This window comes from Populus trichocarpa, chromosome 10 (genome assembly GCF_000002775.5).
Source record: "Populus trichocarpa isolate Nisqually-1 chromosome 10, P.trichocarpa_v4.1, whole genome shotgun sequence".
Classification (NCBI taxonomy): domain Eukaryota; kingdom Viridiplantae; phylum Streptophyta; class Magnoliopsida; order Malpighiales; family Salicaceae; genus Populus; species Populus trichocarpa.
In genome coordinates, this window is record NC_037294.2 from 19793566 (window position 1) to 19820008 (window position 26443).

General features: G+C 36.0%; 4 protein-coding genes across 11 annotated transcripts; 2 read left to right on the top strand and 2 right to left on the bottom strand.

The window, feature by feature from the left end:
* Positions 1–670: 670 nt before the first annotated feature.
* Positions 671–3812, bottom strand: LOC7489584 (THO complex subunit 4A). Its single transcript, XM_002316263.4, has 4 exons — positions 3420–3812; positions 2634–2702; positions 2361–2551; positions 671–1134 (listed from the first exon to the last, which is right to left on the bottom strand). The coding sequence occupies exons 1-4, from the start codon at positions 3723–3725 to the stop codon at positions 948–950; spliced, it is 753 nt and encodes a 250-aa protein (XP_002316299.1). The 5' UTR covers positions 3726–3812; the 3' UTR covers positions 671–947.
* A 560-nt stretch (positions 3813–4372) lies between these two features.
* On the bottom strand, positions 4373–6351 carry LOC18102731 (phenolic glucoside malonyltransferase 1). Its single transcript, XM_006378665.3, has one exon. The coding sequence runs from the start codon at positions 6281–6283 to the stop codon at positions 4847–4849; it is 1437 nt and encodes a 478-aa protein (XP_006378727.3). The 5' UTR covers positions 6284–6351; the 3' UTR covers positions 4373–4846.
* Positions 6352–11491: 5140 nt separating this feature from the next.
* On the top strand, positions 11492–22669 carry LOC18102732 (uncharacterized). 8 transcript variants are annotated; one of them, XM_024609739.2, is made up of 11 exons: positions 11492–11756; positions 13019–13130; positions 13937–14896; positions 14974–15116; positions 15348–15485; positions 15612–16554; positions 17610–18128; positions 18199–18518; positions 19312–19410; positions 19511–19636; positions 20315–22669. In XM_024609739.2, the coding sequence occupies exons 1-11, from the start codon at positions 11673–11675 to the stop codon at positions 22091–22093; spliced, it is 5223 nt and encodes a 1740-aa protein (XP_024465507.2). In that variant the 5' UTR covers positions 11492–11672; the 3' UTR covers positions 22094–22669. The 8 variants fall into 8 exon arrangements, with proteins under 8 accessions (XP_024465507.2, XP_024465511.2, XP_024465510.2 ...); XM_024609743.2 differs by having other exon boundaries at positions 11493–11756; positions 15345–15485; positions 17721–18128; XM_024609742.2 differs by having other exon boundaries at positions 11493–11732; positions 15345–15485.
* Positions 22670–23767: 1098 nt separating this feature from the next.
* LOC7489586 (CASP-like protein 2D1) lies at positions 23768–25022 on the top strand. Its single transcript, XM_002315202.4, has 3 exons — positions 23768–24149; positions 24413–24524; positions 24634–25022. The coding sequence occupies exons 1-3, from the start codon at positions 24013–24015 to the stop codon at positions 24895–24897; spliced, it is 513 nt and encodes a 170-aa protein (XP_002315238.3). The 5' UTR covers positions 23768–24012; the 3' UTR covers positions 24898–25022.
* The last annotated feature ends 1421 nt before the right edge of the window (positions 25023–26443 follow it).

Below are 26443 nucleotides of genomic sequence, written 5' to 3' on the forward strand. Positions count from 1 at the left end.
ATCCCTTCCCGGCTAGCGGGACTCTACGTCTGGGTTTTATTCCATCTCAAACTCGGATTAGGGAGCCTATTTGTAAGAATTTTAATATATTCCAATGCAATTATTTCAGTGTTTATAATTATATTACATGTCCATTTTTAAGAAAATAAAGCGAGTCCCATAAAATTAATTATCTTGTTATTTAATAAATAAAATGACCACACTTTACTATTTCACCAGAACTTTTTGTTTCTATGTCAATCCACCAACATTTTCTATTTTGTGCCAATTTATCCGAAAATCCATACCTTCATATGCGTGGCCTGCTTCAACTCTCAAATGATGGGCTGTAATACAATGACTCTTGGAGACACCGCAATGATGAGCCATTCGAAGTTCTTCACTCTCGTCACCCGTGATCTTTCACTCATCCGGGGGACATTTGACAAAGCCTTGAAGATCCATAATTGGATTATGCCTGATGTTTTAGGCATGCAATAACACAAGTTGGTATCTGTTATAGGGAAGTACTTCAACCAAGCAAAATGCATGATTAAAGGCTCTGGACACAAGATGATGATATTTTCACAGTACCAAAACATTATAGCGAAATGAACCCAGAATAAATGAGCCGCACCATTCACATAAAGCTAAAGAAGAACCATAAATATGGCAATGTAAGTCGCTCGTCTTTCACAAAACCTTTCTTACTATAAATATTGACGGTCAGGAGAATGGGTGTTGTAGTTTCAAGTTTTTTATCCTGCAGCATAAATGATAGAGCACTAGCTGCCAAATTCAAGAACAGAAATAGCACTACACTGCACATTTTCCGAACATAATGGTGGTGTTTAAATGCAACTATTAACCAAAGGTCCCCTGGTTATACCATATGACTAGTAGCACCTACAAACATAGTGTAATGAAAGACGAATATGCAAGCGAATATCCTTGACTAGTCAGTGAGATCACTTTAATTTCATGGCTTCAAAGTGGTATTTGTCCAAGTCAGAATCAAGTGCTTCTGCAGTTAGCTTCTCGACACGGCGTCTCACCTGCCCCTGGCCCCTGGCAAATTCTTGAACACTGCCACCGCCCCTGCCGCCAGCACCACCACCATGGCCTCTTCCCCTTGCACCAATTCTTTCATGAACACTGTCCAGTGAAAAACAAAAATTAGCTCATTGAGATGAGAAGTATTGTACTACTAGCAATAATAACAGATGCAAAACAAAAGATTAAAAACAGTAAACTCTCCTTCACAATTCAAAGATCACATGCATCAATATACTACCAATGAAAAGCACCAAGATGCAATTTCCCCTGAAAACTAAGGCCAGGCCACCCCCACACAGAGAAGTGGTAGATAAATAAAATGGAATCTTCATAAACCCTGTAATTCTCATTTATTCCCTTTTTTTTCTACCCTTTCCAATAAGTGAGTATGAGATGTTATGTTGCATTATTCCTACTCACGTGATGGATTATGTCTCTGTTTTGCATCAAATGCATGCATGCATGCAAATATTGCTAATGCAATTACATCATGCAACTGGTTAGCACTTCTAAACTTTTCTTTTTTCTTCCCTAGTTGAAGAAAGCAAATTTAATGAGTTAATCAAAGTTTCCTAAAGTTTCTTCATGAAGCAGCAACTTGAACGACTCATATATGCAACAGCATGGAACTCTAGTGATCGAAAAAATAGACAGGGTACATGTTTAGGTGCACTTGAGTCAATTAGGCCTGTCTACACGGAGAATCCACTGAGGTTATTCAATGCTAGTGAATCACAAGTTTTAAAGCATGCTTAAATATATCATACCATCATCCAGGAAAAGGCCATAAACTGGATGACAGAGCTCGTAATTTTGGGTTGGATAGCCAGTAAAGATAGGATTTCCTATCTATAGCGCAGGCTTTCAAGATAGAGATGCACCACTCCATTTGGAAAAGGGCTTTTCCAGAAGGGAGTCAATAAATCAATAGAAAAAATCCCTTCTTGGCTAGCGGGACTCTACATCTGGGTCTTATTTCATCTCAAACTCGGATTAGGAAGACTATTTGTAAGAATTTTAATATATTCATTTTTGTCGTCTTTTTTTTTATGTGGTGAACTTAGCATCAAACAGACACGCATACAGTAAGGCCAGACTCAATGTCTCTGCATATCTGATCAACAATTTATTTTCAATTGCCTTTTCCACCTCGATAGAAAAGACCCAGTGTGTGCATGAAAGTATTGGGTCGAAGTTTGACATCCTAAACTTAAGAATTTTCCATAGTTTCTCCACACGCATGTTGTTTGTTAATTTATCATGCTTTATATTGTTTGTTAATAAATATGTAAAAACAACTGGAACAAACACCAGTAAAGTTTTACCTTCTAACAGCACCATTTGGGTTTGCCACATTGGTAATTGCAGTTACAGGCACGGTAACAGGGACAGGGGTTATCACATTAACTCCTACAAGCTCAATTTTCAGTGGCTTCCCATCAAGCTGAACATTATTATATCTCCTGATAGCTGCTAGAGCATCTGTTTGGCGTGAAAATACAACTTCAGCTGTTCCCTATAAGAAACAACTTTTTTCAGCCGCAGCGAGACACACTAAAACTTCTTGAAAAGAGTCAAACATCAGTTTAAATATATACCTTTGATCTCCCACTCATATCATAATGAAGTGAGTACCTCAACAATTCACCAACCTCGGAGAAAAGCACCTGTATAGGGACTACATTATGTTAAATGATGTATCGACAGTCCTTAAACTCTTGCATCTTGATGATTTAAACAGACTCACCATAATGTATAGCACATGAAAATTATAGTGCCTACTGCCCTATTTTCAAAACAACTTCAGCAATGATCATGACAAGACTCTTCAAGTCCTCTCAAAAGCTACTATCAAGCAGTGCGATGCTAAAGAGCAATCTACACTGCATTAATAAGCTCCTCCAAAAAAACAAATGCTCACATGGATACTCTACCATCACAACTTGCAGTACTGCACACATTCACTCCCTGACTCCCTAGCCCCAAACCCTAACATCATCATTATTCACTACCGTTGTTGCCAACCCCCGAACATAACTACAGAACCCACTGCCATTCACATTCGGCACAGGGACGTTGTCCTTATTAGGTCAAGATTATGAATATGTATAAAAAAAACTCATAAACAACAGTATAACCAAAATTACTTGGATTTTTCTAAAATGAGCCCTAAGGACACATATTAATGGGTTGAAATTTTAAAAAGAATTTTTTAAAAAATTCTTACACCCCTAGAAAAACCCTAATTGCTTATATAATTCAAAATAATAGTAAAACGCATCAAAACATCAAAATTATAATATCCCAAAAAAATAAACATAATTAACAACACTTAAAAAAAGCTTCAATTAAAAACTTAAGCAGCATAGTGCTAACTTAAGTACCTTGATATCCTCATTAGAAACACCATAATCCAAGTTTGATATATATAACTTAGCCTCTCCATTAGACCCTTCACTTGCTGCTAACATTAATGGCTCCTGCTGCACTTGCATTACCTGCACTGGTCTTACTGAGTAGGGTTTGGGTCGGGTCGGGTCACGACGGAAGACCAAACGATCGGGGCCCGGACCCAAAACCGAACCGGAGCCTGCTCCTCTGCCACTGCCTCTGAAATCACTGTCACGCCCTCCATTTTCTTTGCCCTTGCGGATGAGGTCGTCAAGTGACATATCCAGTAAGCTGGACATTTTCGGATATTTATCCGCTTTCTTCTTGTTATGGAGTTCAGGGTTTTGTAGATTGAAACAGAGTGAAAGAAGAGAGCGGGGTTTTAAGTGGATATATATGCATCGGGTTTTTGGAGGGCCCGAAATGCTTCCTTAAACGTGCCTAGCTGAGTGCCACGTGTATTTTATATGAGATGCACTTGGGTCCCACTTTGACCGGATAGGGCTAGTGGATTTGGTCCTACATCATACTGGAACCCCCGGTGACCAGTGGACTCGTTTTTTTCGGCCTGGGAAAATTGGATTTGGTCACCTAAGATAGGCTCCTTATCAAAGTTTTTTTTTTCCCCTCTATTTTGTTTATTTTAAATTGTTAATTACATTGGATTATAGTTATGGAAAATAGAGTAAAAGAATTGCATTTATGGTGAGTTGGAGAAACTTAGAAAAGCAAGATGCTTGAGAGATTTTGCAAGTTATTTACTGGGAAGAAAATTCAATCTGGTGCTTTAATTCACGATGCTTCAAATAAGTGCATTCAACTCATTCCATATTTGTGTGAGTATAGTCAACCCATTGTGTTTAATTGATTAATAAGCTACAAATTACACACACAAAAATGGTAAAATTATCTGATATCACAAGGCAGAGCAAATTGCACAAAGACGTCAAGAAAATGGATCTCACACCGTATATTTATATGTATTTATGTATATGGATACATACAAAAAGGGCTCAAGACCCCGATTATCAAGCATGAAGCAAAAGGGCAAGCAAGGAGACGGTGTGCACGATGAATCACTTCATCGTATCAAGGAGGCGAATTGCAGAGACAAAGAACGATAACCATCATGGATTTGACTCCATGAATGAATGGCAATGGGAAGACAAGAAAACCACATGTTATATCCAAGAACAAAGAGAGCTAACCTCTACTCCGATACCGTGAGAGCACAAATAAACACCCTTATGCTCGTACAGTAGTATATAAAAAGAGTTTAAAGGCCTCGAAGAATATGTAGACCCATAACAAAGCAGTAGTAGACCGATGAACAGTACATTTATTTGAACAATTGAAAATGATTATGCAGAGAAACGATATCGGAGTTGATCTGTTGAGCATCAGAGAAACAAATGCAGCTTTAATAATCTTTTAGGCCATTAACAAATAGAGAAGCAAAAGTCTCCATTTCATGCCTCTTTAAAACCAGACCAATCTCAACACCTCCTGTTATTCCATCTCTGCTCTCTAACAGAGAAATAGAGCTTGTCCTGTCTATGGATGCAATCTCCACCTTCTTGGGCTCTCCCCAACCGAAATCTGACCTGTAAAAATCAAAACGGGTCGATCCAGCAACCCCAAGGCAATGTGTTCCTGGTTCTAAAGAAGCCAGGTCAACTAGCCTCTCCTTAGCTCCTTCAAAAAATCCCCTGATCTCCATTCCTTTTATAATTTCACTAAACCTCTCTGCTATCATGGCAACCCCATTTTCTTCCATAAAAAATCTTGCTTCAGCGGCAACGTGTTGGCCAGCAATACAGTTACCAAAATAATTGTTTGGAATTGGAGGGTCCAGTGATCGGCTCCTCAAATCGACAGTGAACAAGAAGTAAACTTTTTTACTACCATCCCCTATTGCTTTCATCATGGAAGCTAAAGTGTAAGCACATGTGAGCACAAAGGTCGACAAATGCATTTGTTTCGGATGGTTTTGCTCTTCTTTGAGGATGCTATCGAACTGGGACTGCACTTTTTTCCTTAGGAACTTTATGTCTTCACGAGACAACCCAAAGGTGGCTCGAACTAAGTCGGATGGCCCTGACTCTCCCATGTTTGGCAACACCTTCAAACTTCTACGATCGGACTTCAGAACCAACTCGTTCATTACTGACCAGTAATTCAAGTGTGCCGTCTCAACCCTAGCTACATCTTTGATAACTGACCTATCAAAAGAAGGGATTAACTCATCAGGCAACAAGGGTGGTTGATCATTTTTTTCAAGTTCTTGGTGTTTGCATATATAAACCCATGCCTTAATGAACATGGCCGTAGTTTTCCCATCAAGAACTGCATGGTGGGTAACGAAGCTTATGCTAAACCCTTTATTAGGAAACAATGTTATTTGCAAAGCAAGAACTGAAGCCTTAGTGTCAGATATACACAGCTCGGGTATGTAAGGACGTGACTCGATAGCTTCACGAATTTCATTGCTCGAGAGACGACCGAATTCTGCACTGGACTCGGCAATGGTTAGTGAAACTGCATCATTTGGAGTGCATAAGATTATGGGTTTAGGAGAATCTTGAGGCCATATGAGATTGCCAGCTAGTGGAAGAAAATTGACTAGCGCATGAGAGAGTGATTTTTTGAGTTTTGGAAGGATAATTGATTTGAAAACAGTAGGACTTGACTCGGTGAGTTCATAAAAGAAAATGCTCTCGGCTGGAGGAAATTTGAGCCAAATGATATCTATGAAAGTGAGGGGGAGAGTGAACTCGGTGTTTGAAGGATTAGTTGAGCTGCAGGCTGGGGCAACCTGGCAGAGCTCCAGAATTTTCACAGAATTGGGTGGTGCCATGGATGAGAAGCTAGAAGTCGTAATTTTTTTTTTATTTGAGCTTCTCCGGGTGCTTCTTTCTTTTGTTCACACAACCTCTTTATATAGTTGAATTAAAGGTGTATGTGTGGATTTTTAAAAAAGTAGGCAGGTCAATATAATTAACACCAACTAATTTGTCCGTTAAGCCCCGGATTTTTTTTAAGTAAAACAATGAAATTACTGTTTCTTTTCTAGCAAACCACTCACTTCAACAATATTTTGTTTTTTTAATAAAAAATAAAGATTTTATTTTTTAATAATGAATTTATTAAAAAAAATCTACTAAAGTTAGTAATATTTAAATATTTTTTTATATTAAAAAAAAAATTGATCCGATGGAGACCAATTGTCTGGTTTGTGTCTAAAAAAATTTAATACACACGTATACAAACATGTGTAGATTTTTTTTTAACAAAAAATACAGTTATACATGGCTGGTAAAAAATGGTGGACCAAAGCAATAATGAAGTTGCTTTGATATATAGCTCACCACAAGCTTGTATTTAAAGTTAATTGGTCAGCAATCTTATTCCCAAACCCTTGAGGTTGGTTGTGCCATTAGAGTGACAGCAGTCTGGGCAGCTACTCGTTGAATGTCGAGGTGTCAGGTGATGGACTTTTTATTATTATTATTATTATTATTATTATCTACTGGCTCAATATTTAGTAGATTTATAGATTTAATTTAATCATGCAAATTAAGATTTGCTACCGTATTACGATAGCAAAGACATTAACTTCTAATCTTGAAAGGTGTAGCTCAACTAGTTAGATTTTAAATTTGTTTTACAGAAGTCACCAGTTTGAGTCCTACAAATTTCAGGACCACTGAAAGTTTATATGATCGTTAATTTTAAGGCTCGTAGGATTAGTCGAGATGCGCGCAAGCTAACCCAAACACCCACGTTAATCTAAAAAAAAGTATTAACCCCTGCTTGGTTGATTACTCGAGATTTTTTTAAAAATAAATAAATTATATTTTGATTAGATAATTAATTGACCAACCAGATCAATTTACATAAATTAAATCAATTTCAAAAAACTCTATCGGTAATTGGGTTTCCAGTCGAGACTGTCAAGCCATATGTATATAATAAGTTAATAACTGTGTAACAATACCTGTTAACATATTGGAGAATTTAGGTAACTGTTTTGCTGTTGACGGGCCTCGATTTGGCCCCTTTTGGACTTTTGTAACGAGGAGAAAAAATAAAATAAAAACTTGCATAGACTAATGAAATAACGTAATTATAAAATTAAATATTTTTTATTAATTAAAATGTGCACAAACTGATTTAAATATCTACATTAAATTAAAAATAAAAAAAATACTTCCTGATTCGATTACTTTTTTCGTCTGGTTTTACTTACTCGTAACTATGTAACGAAGCTGCCGTAGATCACAGTCCCTTCAACTCCTTGTATGAATTCCTTGTATTGTTGCATTAATCCACGATGTATAAATTAAAAATATCTACATAATTATATATATAAAAATGAAGACTGTTAAATAATTGACTTATTATTTTATACAAAACATCATATTTTAATTAATAAAATACTTGATTGGAAAACAATAAGGGTGTAACTGATGCAAAATCAAAATATTATCGCTAAACTAAGCATTAGGGTTGAATAGGTATCCATGCTTAAAACTACCAAATCCTTTAAAATTTTAATATTTTTTGGTTGACACGTATATATATTACCCATTTAATTTTCGATTTTTTTCCTAAATCGCACCCTTTTAAAATAAACGGTAAGAGTGGGAGTTATTAATGCTGTAATGTTTGTGGGTGGCCCAAATTCACTGTAATTGCATTTACATCGTTGTCAAGCAATTAATCTTTTAATTTAAAGAGGACAGGTTGCGATTGTTGGTTGAATTTCGTACAAAAAAAAATCTTTTTTTAAAAAACCTTTAGGCTAAAGAAACTAAGACAAAAAGGATTTTACAAAAAAGCAAGTTAAAACACATGGATAAAAGAGTTAGCATGATGCTAGACCTAACTTTTTTAAACCTAACTACATGTCAAGTTCAAATGTACGTGAGTCTAACACCAAGTCATATCCTATATTCTTGATTCTATAATTATTTTAAATCCAAACATTTAATGAGAAAAATTAAAATTATTAATTCCCTACATCATATAAATGTAAAAAGTCATTTAAAAACCGTTTATATATCAATTAACATTAAAAATAATTATAAGAGTTGATTTCATCAACATTCATATGTTGTACAAAATGATGTAGACAGGGGCGGAAGCAAGGGGGGCAAGCAGGGCCCGGGCCCCCCTAAAACATTTTAATTTTTTTTCATTACCCAGAGATTAAGGTCGCTTTATTACAGTGATTTTACTCTTGGCATATTGGCATACGTGGAAAAAAAAAATATAAAGAAATTGCTTTGTGAAATAAAGAGTAGAGCCAAGCCTTCAATTTACTGATTTTCAATTTACTCTTGGCATATTGGCATAGGTGGACAGAAAAAAATATAAAAAAATTACTTTGTGAAATAAAAAACAGAGCCGAGCAGCCTTCAATATATTCTAATATAAATCCTGCAGCCGATCAAATAGAAAAATAAAAACATAAATTACGAGCAAAATTTTTTTGTAAAAAAATTGAAACAAAGTCATTAATTAATTTATCTTTCATCAAACAAAACAAGGTAATTTAAATTTAAAATCTATTTTTATTTTGTTTTAAGATGTTTGTTAATAATTTGATGAGGTTTTTTTATAATTCTACCATTTTTGCTCCCTTTTTTTCTCAGATCTGCTAGTTCTACCAATTATTTTTTGAATTCTTGTTATAATGATTTTTTTCTAATTAATTAGATATATTTTATTGGTTTGTTTTGATTATGTTTGGATTTTTTTTATGTTTTGTTTTTAGCAGAGCCATCAAAATTATCAATTTTTTCTTACGATATATGTTTTGATCTTAGGTTGAACCATGAACAAAATAAGAAGAATTGATTCTTTTTTTGAAAAAAAATATTTATGACTCACAGCCTAATGAACCAGCCCCAATGTGTAATGTTGAAGTTATGGTTGAGCAGCCCCAATGTGCTTCAATTTACAAAAAATCTGCGTTGATTAGTGAGCAACCTCTTACCAGAATTGACATTGCTCATTTAATTAAAGATCCAAGTAATCATCCTCAAATTTAGGAATACTCGGTTAATCAACAAGATAAAATTCAAAGGGCATACATTAATCTGGGACCATATCAACCTTTAATGTCCGAATATCTGCTGACTGGTAAAAAACATCCTCGTCAATTTCAGTTTCATTGGGTCAAAAGTTATCCGTGGTTTGAATATTCAGAGAAACAAATATTATATCTTATTATATTAATTTTGGCCCCCTCTAACAAATAATTCTAGCTCCGCCACTGGATGTAGGAACGTTCTTTATAGGCATGTGATACTTTCATTAATATTGATATAGTGTAAGGAGACACTTGTATTAATATTAATGTTTATGTAGGAGTTTTCCTTTTTAATTTGATGTAAATTAAAAAAAACTCAGTGATACGTTGAATATAAAAAAAAAAGGTTATAAATACTCAAAGAGCAATCTAGGTAAATAGTTCACACTTTTCATTTATTTATCATACATAAAAGAAAAGGTAAACTTTTGTTTTTAAAATTTAATACTTATTCATTACGATTCTTTATAATAAAAATCATAAATATTTTTAAAAAGTTCCTAAATTCACTAACAATATCTGTTTTGTAGGGAATTAATTGACGTGAACATGTGACCATCCGTAATCAGAACAATACAAAACACAAGTTCCCATTACACTGGATTCCAGAGGATCATCAAGATGCTTGGGATTAAACCTATAGAAAGGGAGACAACTCACCTTTCCAAATAAATGTGTGGTGGCTCCTTCGTTAGATTGCCAGCAACAAGAGTAAGGTGTGAGTAGAAGAACTTGCGAAAAAACAATTGAGTTTCTCGTTTTAAATCAAAGGAAGGCAACAACGAAAGATGATGAAATGCTATATAATTTCTATCACAGACCACCTCCATTTCTTATTTTTCAGACCTAATAAATTAAGCATTAATACCATCTTTCAATCTACGTTAGCCTCCAAGCTTTAAATTTACATGTATACAGTTGATTAGTTTCTAAGATTCCTGACCTCTTGCATGGTTGCACCTGTCCCGGAAAGAGTTGACTTCTCAGTTATCTTCTCAAGGCTGAGACACGTCTAAAATTACACTAGATTTTGAATATGATTAATGTATTTTAACCAGTAAAATTATATTTTATAATCTCACATATCTCACCAAAAGTTTCATCACCGCAGGTTTCCTCTTTACAAACTTCCTGCTCACCTTTTGTTTTATTGCTATTTCAGCTTACCAGTTTTTTTCTACAATAAAAAATATAAGTGAAATAATACAAAAATAACATGATTGGTACATATCATAATTAAAAAATATAATATTTATAGCTTGTTATTATTTAAAATAATAACTTCTAAAAAACAAATTATTATGAAAAATATAATATTATTGGTATTGTAAAAAAGATTTTTGACAATACAAATCTAATAACACTATAAAAAATAACTAACAACGAATAAGTTATTCATTATTTTTAAACGACCAGTGTAAACTATTTAGATTATTATTGACAATGTTTTTTAATATCGATGAACTTGTCCCGTTAATTTGTTTTATGATAATAGTAATATTATAATTGTAGTTTAATGTCTCTGAAATTTTTTTATTTTCTGCTGTCTATTTCATAATATTTTTGTAAAAGATTGTTATTTTGAATAATAATAATCTATTAATATAGCATTTCCCATTCACAACATTATTGAAACTGTGATATTTCATCAATTTTTTATGTTATTTCGCCATTATATATAATTTATTGTACTAATTTTTCTAGAAAATCTTTTTTTGCAGGGTATTTTCTGTACCTTACTTTTCTTTAATCCCGTCACGACTTAACGCAAACACCACGTGTCAGCTACGCCTGATATTTTCTCTTCAAAAAAATGTACTGTACACAACAACCCAACATAATCCAGCTTGGCCCCCAACTGACACAAAAGGAAAAGCAATGACAGAGGTCGTAATTTTACGACTCAGTCAAGGAAATTGCCGTCACTTTAGTCAAGCCCACGCATGCACAAGGCTGCCCTGAAGTTCGTTTTCTCGATTCCCTTCTCCGTTATTTTTCCGCAACCAATCTCTCTCTCTCTCTCTCTCTCTCTCTCTCTATCTAAAATGGTCCCATACAACCGTCGATTTTTATAGAGAGATAAAATCATTAAAAAAAGGTTTTGTTAGAGCGAGAAAGAGATAATATTAATAATGTAAAGACTAAATCAATGGCGTCAGATAACCCTAGTCAACCAGAGCTCGCGACTAAAGCAAGAGAAGAAGGAGAGGTCTCTTCTTCATCCAACGACGACGTATTGCCTCTCTAAAAAACTCTATCTCTTTTCTATTTTTTTATGTATTTTTTTCCTGTTTGATTGCCGAGAAAACAATAGAAAGTAAGAGAAATGAAAATGAGTTTGTTTGTTCAATCGCATTTCTCATGCTTTTTATTTTATTTTTATTTTTCAAGTGAAATTCTCTACTCAGGTTTTCAGTTTGTTGTGCTCATTTTTAGCTGCATTTGTTAGCTTGCTTGCTGGATTTTTTGCTTACCGATGTAAGTTAGATGCTACTTCTGGTGGTAACAAATTAGGTTTCTGTTTGGTTAATGAGAAAACAAAGTAAAAGAAAAGAAAGTTATTGCACTGACTGATTTATCAGTTTGTTTTCCGATTTCAAGTTGCCTTCTCTGAGCCGGCAACTTGTGTTGACTGTAATTTATCTACGAGGAGAAACCTGAGATCTACTGATTAAGAAGTTCATTTTTCTGGCTTAGTGTCCCAACGATGCGTATAGATGTTTTATAATTAGGTTTTTCAGTTTGCTATACGCAGATGTGATAGGGTTGTTCTGTACTCTTATGATTCTACCACATGGGTCTCTCACATTCAGTTGGAAATCGATTTTACGATATAGATGCACGTGGCCTTCCATTTAAGCTTGCGGTAATGATTCCTCTGGCTTTAATGGTCCTTTACCATGATAAATTTTCAATACTCACAGAGTTGATACTCCCTGGGCCCCATTGTATTAACCATTTCTAGGCCTTAAGTGTTTATTTGATAGAGAGAGAGAGCATAAAAGCTGGGGGATCTGAATATTTCCTCTTACCACAATGACCCTGTCCATAGATCACTTTATTTTGTATGCTGTATTCTATGGTCAATGACCTTGCCAGACAGGTCCTTCTCATTCCTTTTGGAAATTGATTTTGTGAAGTAGAGTCGCTCTGACTGTCATGCAGAATTATTCTCTTTGAGTTGGTATTACCTCGCTCACATACATGTGTTTGTGTAAGTGAGAGAGATTATCAAATCTGGGAGAATTGAATAATTACAAATCACTTTATTTTGGTACTGCATTTCACTATAGTTTTGCAAAGTGCAATTATGATTATCGCATGATATACTTTTTGTTCAATGCATTTTTAATTCATTTCAAAGTTACTACATCAGGTTCCATCAATTTGATGTGTTTACATTCGTAATTTTGTCTGTACAAATGAAATTCTAGTGGCTCAACTTTTCATTTCTAGTAGAATATGTTTAACTGAATTTTGATTTTCTTCTCGCAGCAAAATCCTATTTGCTCTGCTGCACCATCTGCTGATGCTGTTAACCCACCTGCTTCTGCAAGGACCATTCTGGTTCCTCCAATGAACAAATTCACTTTAGCCAATCGGGCTGGTAAGTCTAGTGTGCCATCTGATGGAAGGAACTCGGTTTCCTATAATATATTTCCCAACTGCCAAGTGTTCATTGCTTGTGTTTGGGTTCATGTTTTAATAATATTTTAGCTTGTTGGTCTTTCACAAAGAGTGGTGTTTCTCACTTCTGTTTTGATCTAAACTGGTTCATCAGGGGCTGTTTTTTGCCACTTGCTCTGATCTTTATCTTCATTATGATAATTTATGACTATATTTATTTGTAGTCTTTTATGCCGAGGAAGTAAATATGATTTAAATGCTCAAATTGGCATGGCTAGGATGGAAAATAACATATTATTTAACCTATTGCCAGTTGATTCTAAAACTTATAAAAGTTACCTGTATAGATCCTTAAATAGAAGCATATATTCTCAGCTTTTCAGAAAATATCCTTGCCTTTTGCTTCATGCTATCATTTTCTTCCTTAGCACTGTAAACTTTTCTAAAGTTTACTATTGTCCACATATTGTATAACAAAGAATTCAAGTTTTTTTGCCAACTGAGAGAGATCTACGATCACAAATTCTTGATTGATCATATATAGAGGAGGAACAGGACCCACTTAAGTTGTAAACTCCATGCAATCTGATTTCTATCAATCATAAATGCCATTTATGTTGTTTTGTACTCAGTCACATGTGGACTTCCTGATAACTTTGTTTTGCCAACTTACACCTATTTACAACATTTGCATTTTAGAAAGAATTGGTGATATATTTAATTGATGGTAAGGACTATACATCCTGCTATAGAGAGTTTCTTGATGCAGCCGTATCTCCTCCACAGGTAAGGCCAATTTTAGCACCAATCCCGCAAGATCTGCTGATCCCAATCTCCGAACATCACAACAACCAAATAATAACAAGAGCTTTGACAAAAACAGAGTGCCACATGTATCTGCTAATCCTGGAAAGTTGGCACCTTCAGGGGCTGATGATAGCCTAGTGATAAGATTTTTTTCAGATGATGAAAGTGGCAGTGAATCTGAAGATGGAGAAGACAAATCTTTAAAAACTAAACTCAACATGACTGTGGTTAATGAAAATGGAAGGCTGCCCTCCACTTCATCAACAAAATCAAGCATGTCACAGCAGGCTACAAGAAATGTGAACAGTATTCCCAAGAAATCATCAATGAGTTGCTCATTTAACTCATCAATGACAAAGACAAACAGAGTTGCCAATTCCAGGGGTGCTGGCTCCTCATCTGTTGGGCAAGGTTCTCAAGTAAAAAAATTTAATTCCATCAAAAGAAATCTTGCAAGCCTAGAGCATGGTCTTGAGCTAGGTGTGGATTTGAACAGCACTAAAGTTCGGGACTTGAGGCAGCAGATTGCACTTCGGGAAAGGGAACTAAAGCTTAAGGCAGCTTCACAAAAGAAGGAATCTCCTTCAGTTTCTGGCAAGGATTACAAGTCTACAAACATTTCTATTGCTGCAGCCAGGAAGTCTAATGCAGCTTTTTATGAAGTTGGGCAATTAGCCCCAAAAGAACCGGACAGGAAACGCTTAAAAGTTGGTGGATCTTATTCTAAACAGTTAAATTCAGATGGCCAACAAAAAATGCTTGCAACAACATATAATTTACCTTCAAAGGAACAAGCACCGGAGAGCAGTGGTTTGCAGGATAGAAATATGGACGATTATAGCCAGAACGAAAGGCTGATGAAAGTAACAAAGTCAAGTGTAGTTAAATGGGAAAGGCAAGACTGTAGGCGGGTGGATATTTCATCAGCAAAGCTACCTGGTGGGTTGAAAGATTGAGGAAACATTGTTATTTTTCTTAAATATTGTCCTCTGGTATAATCTATCATTCACTTACAGCTTTTTTATGCGTTGCAGCTTCTAATGTCAATCATAATTCCAGCCAGTCTGACATGAGCAGAATGCAGGTGGATCCTTCTGTTGTATTGAACCAGACCCCACCACTGACTAATGCAAATACTAATACTTTACCAGAGAATAGAGTAAGGAAGATTTGATTGACTTGATGTTGCTTTCATGACAACTCCTTGCACTCTGTGGTGGACCTATTTCATTTCATGTATTTCTCAAATAAGTATGGATGAAAATTTTGAGGATAGTAAAAATTTGATAGTGAATCTAGCAGTTAGCTTGATTAAATTTCTAGTTGCTGCAAATTTTGCCTTCGGAGATACTTTCATTCCTTTACTGATATTACCGTAACTTTCCAGAAGAGTGTTGAATCAAATCCAGTGAAGAATTGTGGAACCCAGCCACCAGCTTGCTTGTTAAAGACATCAACTAGTGGACAGAATTTAATAAACAAATTTGAGCATCTGCAAGGCATATACGGTGACAAGCCTTCTTGTCAAGTATGTTTCCCGAGTCAAATGTTAAAATGATGGTCTTGGGATTTATCATGTTAAAGTTTCTTGAATTTCTCCTCCCTACCTCTCCTTTACTCATTTTGTTGGACTTGCATTTATTCTTGTTAACAGGCATCTCTGAATTTAAACCCTTGGAATTGTTTGGGAACTGTAAATGTGGCAGATCATAGAAGCATAGATATGCATCTTGTTGAAATGGAGGAATCATTAGACAAGGAGCTGGATGAAGCACAAGAGCACAGGCGCAAATGTGAAATTGAAGAAATAAATGCACTTAAAGCTTATCGAAAATCACAGAGGGCTTTGATTGAGGCTAATTCTAGATGTACAGAACTTTATCGCAAGAGGGAACTGTACTCTACTCATTTTCGATCTCTCATTGTGAATGATTCCAATTTGTTTTTGCCCTCCAGGCAGCATGAGCACGTTGGAACTGGGGTGAATTGTGGAAATGTATCTAGAAATGTAAATTTAACACCCTCGCCAAATGATCAGATGCAGCCTGAGTATGATGGCTGTAACCAGCCTGGGTACGATTCAGTCACCCTCTCAAATTTACTTTATCAGCATGTAAATGGCCATAGTTTGGGATCTGAGCCATGCAGTGAACTGGATGCTAGTACATCAGAGCCATTGCCCCGCAACAGCCTGATTGCTGCTAATGGAGTAAGCTTTCAATCCAATGATTCTAATATTTCAGCAGATGAAGATGAAGAAACATTTCCATTGGACCATGAGACTGATCAGCATAGCTTCAAAATTCAGCAAGGAGATCAAAATTCTGTGGGAAGGGAAAACCACAGAGATTATCCCCCAAACAAAAATCCCTCTGTTCATGCACCTCAGGATTCTTTGATTCTTGAATCAAAATTAAGATCCAAACTATTTGCACGACTACCAATCAGAACCTTTTCAAAGAATGGTGGTTCATCCACCATGGAGCCTGTAGATGAACCAGGGACTGAAATTGACAACGGAAGTGAAAGAACCCAGGGAAGCAATGGCAGTGTGCGATTGTCAGAAGCACAGAAAAATCAACATTATGACCTTGAAGGTAATTCTCTCTGAATGGAAATATATTTTAAGCAGTTTTTTTGGTCATGAAGTATTTAGTTTTTAGAATCATGCTGAATGTTAAGTGATCAATTATCCTAGTTACTGACATTGTTTGTGCAAATATATGATTGTTTGGCTTTATTGCCACCACCATGTTGGTCTGTGGCAATTTACATTTTCATGCACACACAAACATGATAAATGCTGTTCTTGCAACTTACTGTTATAACGTAAAATTCAGTCTTTCCTAATGAACTTGTTTAGCAAATAGATATAAATGACTTTTGATGTAAAATAGATGCTTTGGGCTCATGTCAAATGTCTGTTGCTTGATTACCATAATTTCCTCCTGCGTCCCCAAGTATATGCTTGGTTACAGGTGGAATTTGATCTACATAATACCATTGTATTCCTGCAATTTGCAGCAAAGATTATGATTGGGAGTCTTGTAACTAGCTGCACCAGAACATGGTAGTATAATCTAAAATTTGGGAATGTGATCACTTGATCATGATATTGACAATGTTGCTCTTTATTCTTAGCATGCGGAGTTGAAATTTGATGAGAACTGCCTCTAGTATGAAATTACCTGGCAAACTTAAATGTGTGGAGAATTCTGAGAATTTTAAGATGCTGTCCATTGGGGAATGCCACAATTCATGTTAATTTTTTAGCAGATAGCAATAAGTGGAAAACATCTTGCGCTGCTGTTTTCCGAAATTTATCCTCATAATTCATGTTAATTTTTTAGCAGATAACAATTAGTGGAAAACATCTTGTACTGCTGTTTTCCAAATTTTCTCTCATTATGAGGGATATTATAATTCTATAAAAATTACTACATGGTGCAATGTGGGAAAGAGTTTGAATTTTTCATTGTGGGCATGCAATTGGGACAAGTATAAAAGGAAGCAATACACTTAATATGGTTGGCGAGAGAAGGAATAGCAGTGGTGTGGATGTTTTATTCTATATGATTGCTTGTTCTCATCTCATTTTACTATTATTTTTCTTTATTGAAAAACTCTTCGTAATTTTTGTTCTTTTATATAGGCAATGATAATCCTGAAACAATAATGTCTGAGCTTCCTGTTCAGATTCAGAGCCATGAAAAGAATTCTTCAAATTTTCATTCTGCTGCTGATTCCAAGGACAATTTCACAGGAGGTCATCAGTTGACAACGTCAATCATATCTTCACCTCCTTTAGTTTTGAGGAGTGCATTTGCTCAAATGAAAGTTATGTACCCAATGACTTCAATAGAATCACAACATATAAAAAGTCAACAAAATTATACCCGTGGTGGTTTCAGTGGAGAGGGTGGTTGCATGGATTCTGAGGAAATCCAGTGTGACAAGGCGATAGCAAGCTCAAAGGATGAGGGTCTAAAGGATATATGCGGAATTGAAATTGGCACATTTACCCACAATGTTGCGGTTGACCCATTTTGGCCACTCTGCATGTATGAACTTAGAGGAAAATGCAACAATGATGAATGCCCTTGGCAACATGCTAGGGACTTCACTGATCAAAATGCGCATCAAAATCAGCACGATGATTCTGATAGTGCCGGTATGACTATACCTATGACAATTCTGAATAGTTTGAATTGCTGCTTACACTTAAAATACTGCTTGTGCAGATTGTCAGGTTGGATTAACACTGCATCAACAAAAAAGTAGTGGTGGAACAGAACTTTCCAAGTGTCACATTGCATTGATTCCACCAACTTATCTTGTTGGCTTCAATATGTTGAGATCTGATTCACATAAATCTGTCATTGCACCGAGAAATGGTCAGCGCTGGCAAAAACAGTTCAGTATTTGCTTAGCTCTATCAAGTTTGCTTCAACAAGATTTACTTGTTGATCAGCCTTCTTTCCGTGCTAATGATGGTTGCATTGAGGTCCGTGGGAGTTGGAATGGACAGGCATCATACTTTCAGAGTAGAAAGAGCGTAGCGGTTTGTTTATTACTGTTTTCTGTATTCCTGACCTAAAGTTTTTATTTTATTGCTAGCTTTTGTTGCATTGCTAAGATATTTTGCCAGTACCTTCAATGCACAGCAGTTTTCTTGTCTCAACATTCTCTTCAATTAATTATGCCTTTGGTGGGAATATAATTTTGCTGTGTTTTATCATTGATTTTACAGTTTGCTGTATGTTCAACTGATGATGAACTGTTTACCTCTCTTTCAATTATTTTTTATCTAGTCATGAAAATTTTGTGGAGTGAATCGTATCTCTTCATTGTCTAATTCAAATGGTTGCTGGAGACTCTGCTTCTTGTTGTATCTGTTTTAACTTGCAATGTAGTGTGTAGGTGTGAAGATATGGTTTACTGTCCACCTCTCTTATTTGTCCTAGGCTGATCGACTCTCTTTTTTGGGTGATCTACGTTCCAATTATGACATCAAGTTGCATGTATTTATTTTTGTATTACTGCATTCTAAACATTGCTGTTCCTGAGGAATCCCTCTCCTCTCTCCATCTAATGGAAGGAAAAGGGAAGACAGCCCATAAAAAGATTCTTGTTGTCAATTCTGCTCTCATTATTTCTAATTTCGGAAACAATTATTGTTCTCTTCAGCTTATGCGTTCAGAGTTCTGCCTCCTTTACATATTACCTTATCTGCTTCATGTTTTACATATTGCCTTATTTGCTTCATGTTTTATTCTTGTAGTAGTGTGCTTTTTTCTTCTTCTGTTTGGTCCATCCTCTCATTATGTTATCCTTCTTGCTTGATGTATACTTAGAATCATCTCAATCAAGCATTAACCAGCAGCGTGCTGTCCCTTGAAATGGCTCTCGTTATTCTCAGTCAGGAGGCTGACAAACTGGAGGGTATGAAAAAGGTAAAGTTTATGGTTTCAGTTTTTACTTGCACTATCCTAATTGTTCGGAAACTTCTAATTATCATTCAAAACCTTTGATTCAAAACCTTTGTTTCTACAGTCTCTCTCCATGCTGTCACGAGCTATTGAGGTTGATCCAACATCTGAAGCTCTGTGGATGATGTATCTGCTCATTTACTACAGCAACATTGAGTCTGTTGGGAAGGATGACATGTTCTCCTATGCGGTATGTTATAAAAAATAAGGTGTTAAACCTCCCTACTCTCAACAAAACTGCCCAAACTGAGAGTCTGAGACTGGTCTAATGCTTTCTGGATTTGAGATTATAATTAAGCTACAGTTGAGATATTTCCATGCTTTCAAAAGCACACGATGTCATAGAAAAAAGCAGCTTTGACTATGTGAACCTGCAAGTCAAATTATATCCATAGCCTCCTGTTTTGCATGTAAAAGTTCTATTGCAGTAAAAAGATTTTCCAAAATTTTGTAATTAGATGATTTCTCAAGTCTATTCTGGCTGATACTATTAGACACTTTCTTTTCAAGTCATTTGTGCCTGCATGGTCTAGGTGAATGGTTGGAGTTTTTAAAAAAAGAGAGGAGCAGTTTTTATAATTCAGCTATTTTTTCTAATCAGGGAACCTTCTTTCTATCAAATGTTCCCTTTATGTAAATAGATAGATAAATCTGTAGATAAGGACATTATGAAAGCAGATCAGATATAGACTTGGTTGGATTAGTTTATGTGCCCTTGCCTTTGTTCCATGTAAATGTGCTCGCTATTCTTTATTGTTATTGTATGGGTCGTCTTTCCATCTTGTCTTTTAAAACTTTTCTTCTTTCTTCCTTTTACTTGACGGAATGAAAACTTTTGTATGGAAACCCTTGTTCTTTTGTTCTTCAGGTTAAAAACAGCAACAGATCCTATGGACTTTGGCTCGTGTACATTGACAGTCGTATACATCTTGATGATCGACTGGTTGCGTATAATGCTGCCCTCACAGCGCTTTGCCACCATGCATCTGCTTTTGATAGGGGCAATGTGTATGCTAGTGCATGCATCTTAGATCTGTTTTTACAGATGATGGATTGTTTGTGCATGTCTGGGAATGTTGGCAAGGCCATTCAGAAAATCCAAGGACTCTTCCCTGTGGCAGCTAATTCAGATGAGCCTCCCTCTCATTTGCTCTCTGATATCCTCACATGCTTAACGATTTCTGACAAATATATCTTCTGGGTTTGTTGTGTGTACTTAGTTATTTACAGGAAGTTACCTGATGCTATTGTACAGCAGTTTGAATGTGAGAAAGAACTCCTTGCAATTGAATGGCCTTCTGTTCATTTACAAAATGAAGAGAAGCAGAGGGCTGTTAAGCTCGTTGAGATGGCTGTGGATTCTGTTAAAGTGTCTGTCAATAGTGAATCACTTGATAGTGACACAAATGTCAGACTGGCTCAACAATTTGCTCTCTGCCATATTAGGTGTACGCTAGTTCTTGATGGTCCAGCTTGCTGTCAGAATTTGTTGGGCAAGTATATGAAGTTGTGCCCATCCTGTGTAGAACTTGTTCTTTTGTCATCAAGGCTTCAAACAAATGGCACAGGTGGTGTGAGTTTTGAAGGGTTTGAGGGAGCCATTAGTAATTGGCCAAAAGAAGTCCCTGGAATTCATTGTATCTGGAATCAATATATTGAGTATGCCCTCCAAAAAGAAGGTCCCAATTTTGCAAAAGAACTGACTGTTCACTGGTTTAACTCCGTTTCAAAAGTTCGATATCCTCTGAATGAAATTTTGGATACAGTGGATGGTAATAGCTCACATGGATTATTGGAATTGGCTTCAGCATCAAATCCGTACTTTCTGACATCCAGTTCTAATCAGATGGAAATAATGTTTGGATTAATTAATCTCTCTCTTGCCAAATTATTGCACAATGACCACATTGAAGCTCACGTTGCCATTGACAGGGCACTGAAGGCTGCACCTCCACAGTACATCAAACATTGCTTGAGAGAACATGCTGTGTTCCTGCTTAACTATGGGTCACAATTAAAGAAGGATGCTCCAGTCAGTGAGCAATTAAAAATTTTGAATGGTTATTTGAATGATGCCCAGGCTCTCTCAGCTTATGAACCACTATCTAGACGATTCATTGACAGCATTGAGAAGCCAATAGTTCAGCAGCTAATCCGTAACATATTGAGTCCAGTTTCATCTGACTTCTCTTTGGTGAATTTTGTACTTGAAGCGTGGTATGGTCCCTCTCTTTTACCCCCAAAGTCAAACCAGCCAAAGGATTTGGTGGATTTTGTTGAAGCCATCTTTGAGATAGTGCCATCCAACTACCCGTTAGCATTTTCTGTTTGTAAGCTCTTGTGCAGAGGCTACAGCTCTATTAATGTTACTTCTGATAGTGTCCTGTACTGGGCATGCTCAATCTTGGTCAATGCAATCTTTCATGCTATTCCAATACCACCAGAATATGCATGGGTTGAAGCTGCGGGTATTTTGGGTGACATTTCAGGTATCGAGCTCATTTCTGATAGTTTTTACAAGAAAGCTTTATCAGCACATCCATTCTCTGTGAAGTTGTGGACTTGCTATTATAATCTATCAAAGACTAGGGGATATGCAAGCACTGTTGTCCAAAAAGCAAGAGAGAGGGGTATTGAAGTTGGTTGATGTCTTTTTCTTAAATATAGTTGCCAGGTTGATAGAATTGGTTCTGCTGAAGAGATATTTGAGGCCAGTTTTGCTGAATGACACCCCAGGAGGATAAAATTCGGTATGTATAGATTGGTATTGAAGTTGGTTGATGTCTTCTTCTTAAAGATAGTTGTCAGTTCGATAGAATTAGTTCTGCTGAAGAGATATTTTAGGCCAGTTTTGCTGATTGACGCCACAGGAGGACAGGATTTGGTATGGATAGATGGTGTGCTGGCTTGCATGACAATCCCTGGCAAGTTGTTCTGGGTGCCTGTTCACTGTAAAATGTTAGATGAAGATCTGAAATTAGGAATTATAGAAATACACATAGGATACAATGATGAAAGAATGTGTTTGTAGCATATGTTAGGAGAAGAAGTGCCTTGTAGGTCAGGGTTTCAGCCCCCCTTATTTTTTTTACAGCCCTGTCATTCTTTGTTTCATTCCTCTTCTGTCTCTTGTTGTTATTACATTTCTTCCCATTGTTTTTTATACGGAAGAATTCACATAGTTGAAAAGATTATAGTTTCATTAAAAAGGATCTTTTTGAAAGTTTCCTCTGTGTCGCCTTTACTTCCTTCTTCTTGCATTCGATTTCTTCTGGGTGTAGTGCGCCTCTGCTGCTTCTCTATATGTGGTGGATTGTAGAAAAAGAACTCGAATGGCTTGAGAAACAGGGGATGGGCCCGGAATGCATTCTTGAATGCAATGGATGGTGGGCTTCAGGGAAGTCATTCGGCGTTCTCCCTTCATTTGATTGGAGTTGCTTTGGAATTTGCGATTCTGCCGAGAGGATCAAGGAGGCTCGTTGGTGTTGTGGAGAAAGGGGGAATGCTTTGTTTAGTGCAGAATTCTGAAAAACATATCTTCTTCCCTTATCAGGAGGAATCAAAGGAATGGCAGGAAACGGTTTTACGGATGGACAGAGAGAAAACCAATGTATGTGAGAATGTGATGAGAGATGGATCGGAGAAATTCGATGCGACTGGATTCTGCTCTGGTTTTAGCGAGGAGACAGGTGCAATACAATTTTAGGACAGACACTGACAATTTACTCTTTACACTCTTGGAGGAGGGAGGGGCCTTTCGTTGATGCGAGCCTGCCTTTAAAGTGTGTTTGGAACTGCATTTAAAAAAAAAAATTGAATTTTTTTTTTATTTTAAATTAATATATTTTTTTTATTTTTAGATATTTTAATGAGCTGATTTTAAAAATAATTTTTAAAAAATAAAAAATATTATTAATATATTTTTTAAACAAAAAATATTTTACAAAACAATATAACTTATATAACCACACTTCCAAATACGTTTTTAATTTTGCATCTTCGAGCTGCATATCATGTGCACCGACAAGTTTGACTCGCCAGTCGTCAGATTGAAGCTCAAGCAAACTTTGAAATTGACTCGACTCTTGAAACTCGGGATGTCACGAGCCAAATTATCAGAGGTAGGCTGAGAACTTGTTTGAAAATAATGGAAATTAAAATCAGGAAAAAAAAAAGATTGGGATGTTGTGCTTGTTTCATCACCATTAGGTAAGGCTTACCGCTAGAAGAAAAAAAATTGCTTTTGGATGGAATCAATCATGCCCAGTCCTCTAGATAATACCAAACAAATAAATACCATCATTTCATCCGCTAGTAAAGCAAGCGCCACTGCTTCTCACTCTTCCTACCAACAAGGCTCCAGTACCAATACCTCTCCACATTCTTTCCAGGCATGTCCCTTTCATACAAGAAGCCGAGGGCACTAGAGCGGTATATCTATCCCCACATAGGCACCCACCACTTTCAGTTCAAAACAATTCTCATTCTTTCTCCCCATAGTTTTCCTACTGGAATTAATCTCGTTTCTTACTCGTAGCCCCAGTAGATTTCGAGTCACTTGAGAGAATGCTCAAGCTCTTGGATTTTTCTCTTAGGCTCTCTGTTATTCCTCTTAGTGTTGCCACCATATGGTTAACTGTTACCAACAAGCAGGATAATAGCATCTATGGTTATCTGAAATACAGCGATCTCACGGGACTCAAGTGAGGCCTCCTTTCCATTTTCATCTCCGGATAATGCTTGTCTTGCCGAAATATTGCTCCTCAAATCACTTCCTGAAATTCTTCCAATTATTGGATTTATGACATTTATCAATAGTGTCCTCTTGTTCGATACATGAGATTTTATCAGGAGTGATTCCAGAATTAATATTCGTTGAAATTTGCATTACTCTTTCACTTCCTTTTGTTTTATCTATGTTGTATTTGTTTACAAGATCATAAACTGTGGAAGAATTATTTTACAGGTACATGGTTTTCATCAGTGGTATCTGTGCTAGCTATGCTTTTATTGCCGCTGTCTCCACATGGATCCGATGCATTGTTACTAAAACTTGGCTGTTCTTTGTCTCGGACCAGGTTTACTTCACGGTTTCGTAACTAATTCCAGTGTTAAAAATTCTCCTAGGAATTGAATCATTGTTTCTGTCACTTCTTTTATGCTTGTTGTTTTGGTGTTTTTGAGCAGATTGTAGCTTACTTGATGGTTACATCCGGGACTGCAGTCTTAGAGATATTATACTTGGCTTACAATGGTGATAGAGAAGTCTCATGGAGTGAAGCCTGCACTTCTTATGGGAAGTTTTGCTATAGAATGAAGCTGGCTGTGATTCTCCATGCTTTGGCTCTTTCCTGCTCTATTATTTTAGCTGTAATCTCGGCTTATAGAGCTTTTAGCATATTTGAACCTCCTCTTGTTCCTTCTAAAGTAGTTGAAGAAGATAGAGCTTAAATGGCTTTTTTTTTTTAATGGTCATGTTGTTGATCTGTTTATGTAATTGAATAGGGTTCCGTCGCAGACAATCTACGCTTTTCAGTTAAATAACATGGATATGAAAGCCATGGATAAATTTGCTATTTGTTTTCCCTTACCGTCTTTGCTTTCAAAATGGTAATTAAACATTTGTGTTCATATGCCGAATAAGCGTTGGGTTGGCCTATTAAAAAATAATGATTTTTTTTAAAAAAATTTATGTTTAACTATTTCTTGAATATATTAATTATTTTTTTATTTTCTGATCGTATGGAAGGGACAAAAGAAACATCTTATTATTTTTTCAACAATTTATGATTTTTAATGGACCTCTCAGTAGAATTTAAAATTAGATGAAGTTCTGACCATCTGTCAGAGAAAAAAGAACGAATGGATCTTGTAGGATTCCTAAGAAATTCTTCAATTTCTTTCGAAAGTAGATGATTATTCATCTCCTTTGCACCTTTCTTGAATAGCCGGGACATTGAGGAATATTCAGAAAAGCATTTAGAGAATCGGTCTGATTCTATCTCTGTTCGTTTCGTTTGAAGAAAAAAAGGATTCCAAAGAATCGATCTTTTTTTTAGTTGTTGAATCTCTTTTTGATTGATCAATGTGTGATATTCTGAATCCTCATTACTAATGAAATCGAAATGATCTCTGGATTAATCAAAAGATCCCTTTAATTGGCTAAAATTCTTTAACGAAACTAAATCTTTTAGAATCATATTGAATATTTCACGATATCATACGTGTCTTGCTAAAAAAGATTGGAATTGTAATTAACCAATTTCTATCTTTTTAAAATAAAAAAAATACTTAAAAAAAAAAAAAACAAAAACAAACGGAGGACTACTAAACAAAAGAAAAAATGTGTGGTGGGAACAAGTGTGAATGCTGCGCCAACACAAATCCCTCAAACAAGATAAAGTGAAAAGATTCTTGCTTAAAAAATAAAAAGATAACACCGCCATGGCCCATTTTACCTAACCTAGAAAGAAATCTGCCTTGTAGCCTCTTTTCCACTGACGTCGACGCCAGAGGCAGACCTGCTGGAGAAAATCTTTCACGATTCCTTATTGCGACACGTGTAGTCTTCGCTACATTAAACACAATCCAACAAAGTCTTCATTTCATGCACTAAAAATATCACGGAAAAAACAAGTTCGATTTGGCATCATTTTGTTTTTTTTTTTCATGCGGGCATCACTCCAGTCATAAATAAACTTGATAACACCCCTAATTTTTTTTTTTTATCAATAATATCTGGATTAAGTTTTTATGTGTTTTAAACTTGAATATACAGAAATTGCAATATTATTTATATACCAATTGAAACAAAAAGAAATTCAGATAATTTAAAAAATAATCCTTTCTAGATTTAAAGTGTTCAGGAGAATGAAAGAACAAATCTCTGGAGACACAGATCTATGATTGGGCTTGGGCTTGTTCTTGGGCTTGGGCTTGGCATCATTTCATTGCAGTAAAAACTATAAAGCATAAAAGTAAATGAAAAACTGGCTCG

Excerpts from the sequence above, each read along its gene's own strand:
- LOC7489584 (XM_002316263.4), bottom strand. The coding sequence starts at position 3,725 with ATGTCCAGCTTACTGGATATGTCACTTGACGACCTCATCCGCAAGGGC. Across the intron at positions 2,703-3,419 it reads TTTCTAATGAGGATATCAAG|GTGCTTTTCTCCGAGGTTGG; the intron begins GTACTTAAGTTA and ends GTCCCTATACAG. Across the intron at positions 1,135-2,360 it reads CCAAATGGTGCTGTTAGAAG|TGTTCATGAAAGAATTGGTG; the intron begins GTAAAACTTTAC and ends TTCACTGGACAG.
- LOC7489586 (XM_002315202.4), top strand. The coding sequence starts at position 24,013 with ATGCTCAAGCTCTTGGATTTTTCTCTTAGGCTCTCTGTTATTCCTCTT. Across the intron at positions 24,150-24,412 it reads AGCGATCTCACGGGACTCAA|GTACATGGTTTTCATCAGTG; the intron begins GTGAGGCCTCCT and ends ATTATTTTACAG. Across the intron at positions 24,525-24,633 it reads TGTTCTTTGTCTCGGACCAG|ATTGTAGCTTACTTGATGGT; the intron begins GTTTACTTCACG and ends GTTTTTGAGCAG.
- LOC18102731 (XM_006378665.3), bottom strand. The coding sequence starts at position 6,283 with ATGGCACCACCCAATTCTGTGAAAATTCTGGAGCTCTGCCAGGTTGCC.
- LOC18102732 (XM_024609738.2), top strand. The coding sequence starts at position 11,673 with ATGGCGTCAGATAACCCTAGTCAACCAGAGCTCGCGACTAAAGCAAGA. Across the intron at positions 15,117-15,344 it reads ATACTTTACCAGAGAATAGA|AAGAGTGTTGAATCAAATCC; the intron begins GTAAGGAAGATT and ends GTAACTTTCCAG. Across the intron at positions 18,519-19,311 it reads AGAGTAGAAAGAGCGTAGCG|AATCATCTCAATCAAGCATT; the intron begins GTTTGTTTATTA and ends ATGTATACTTAG.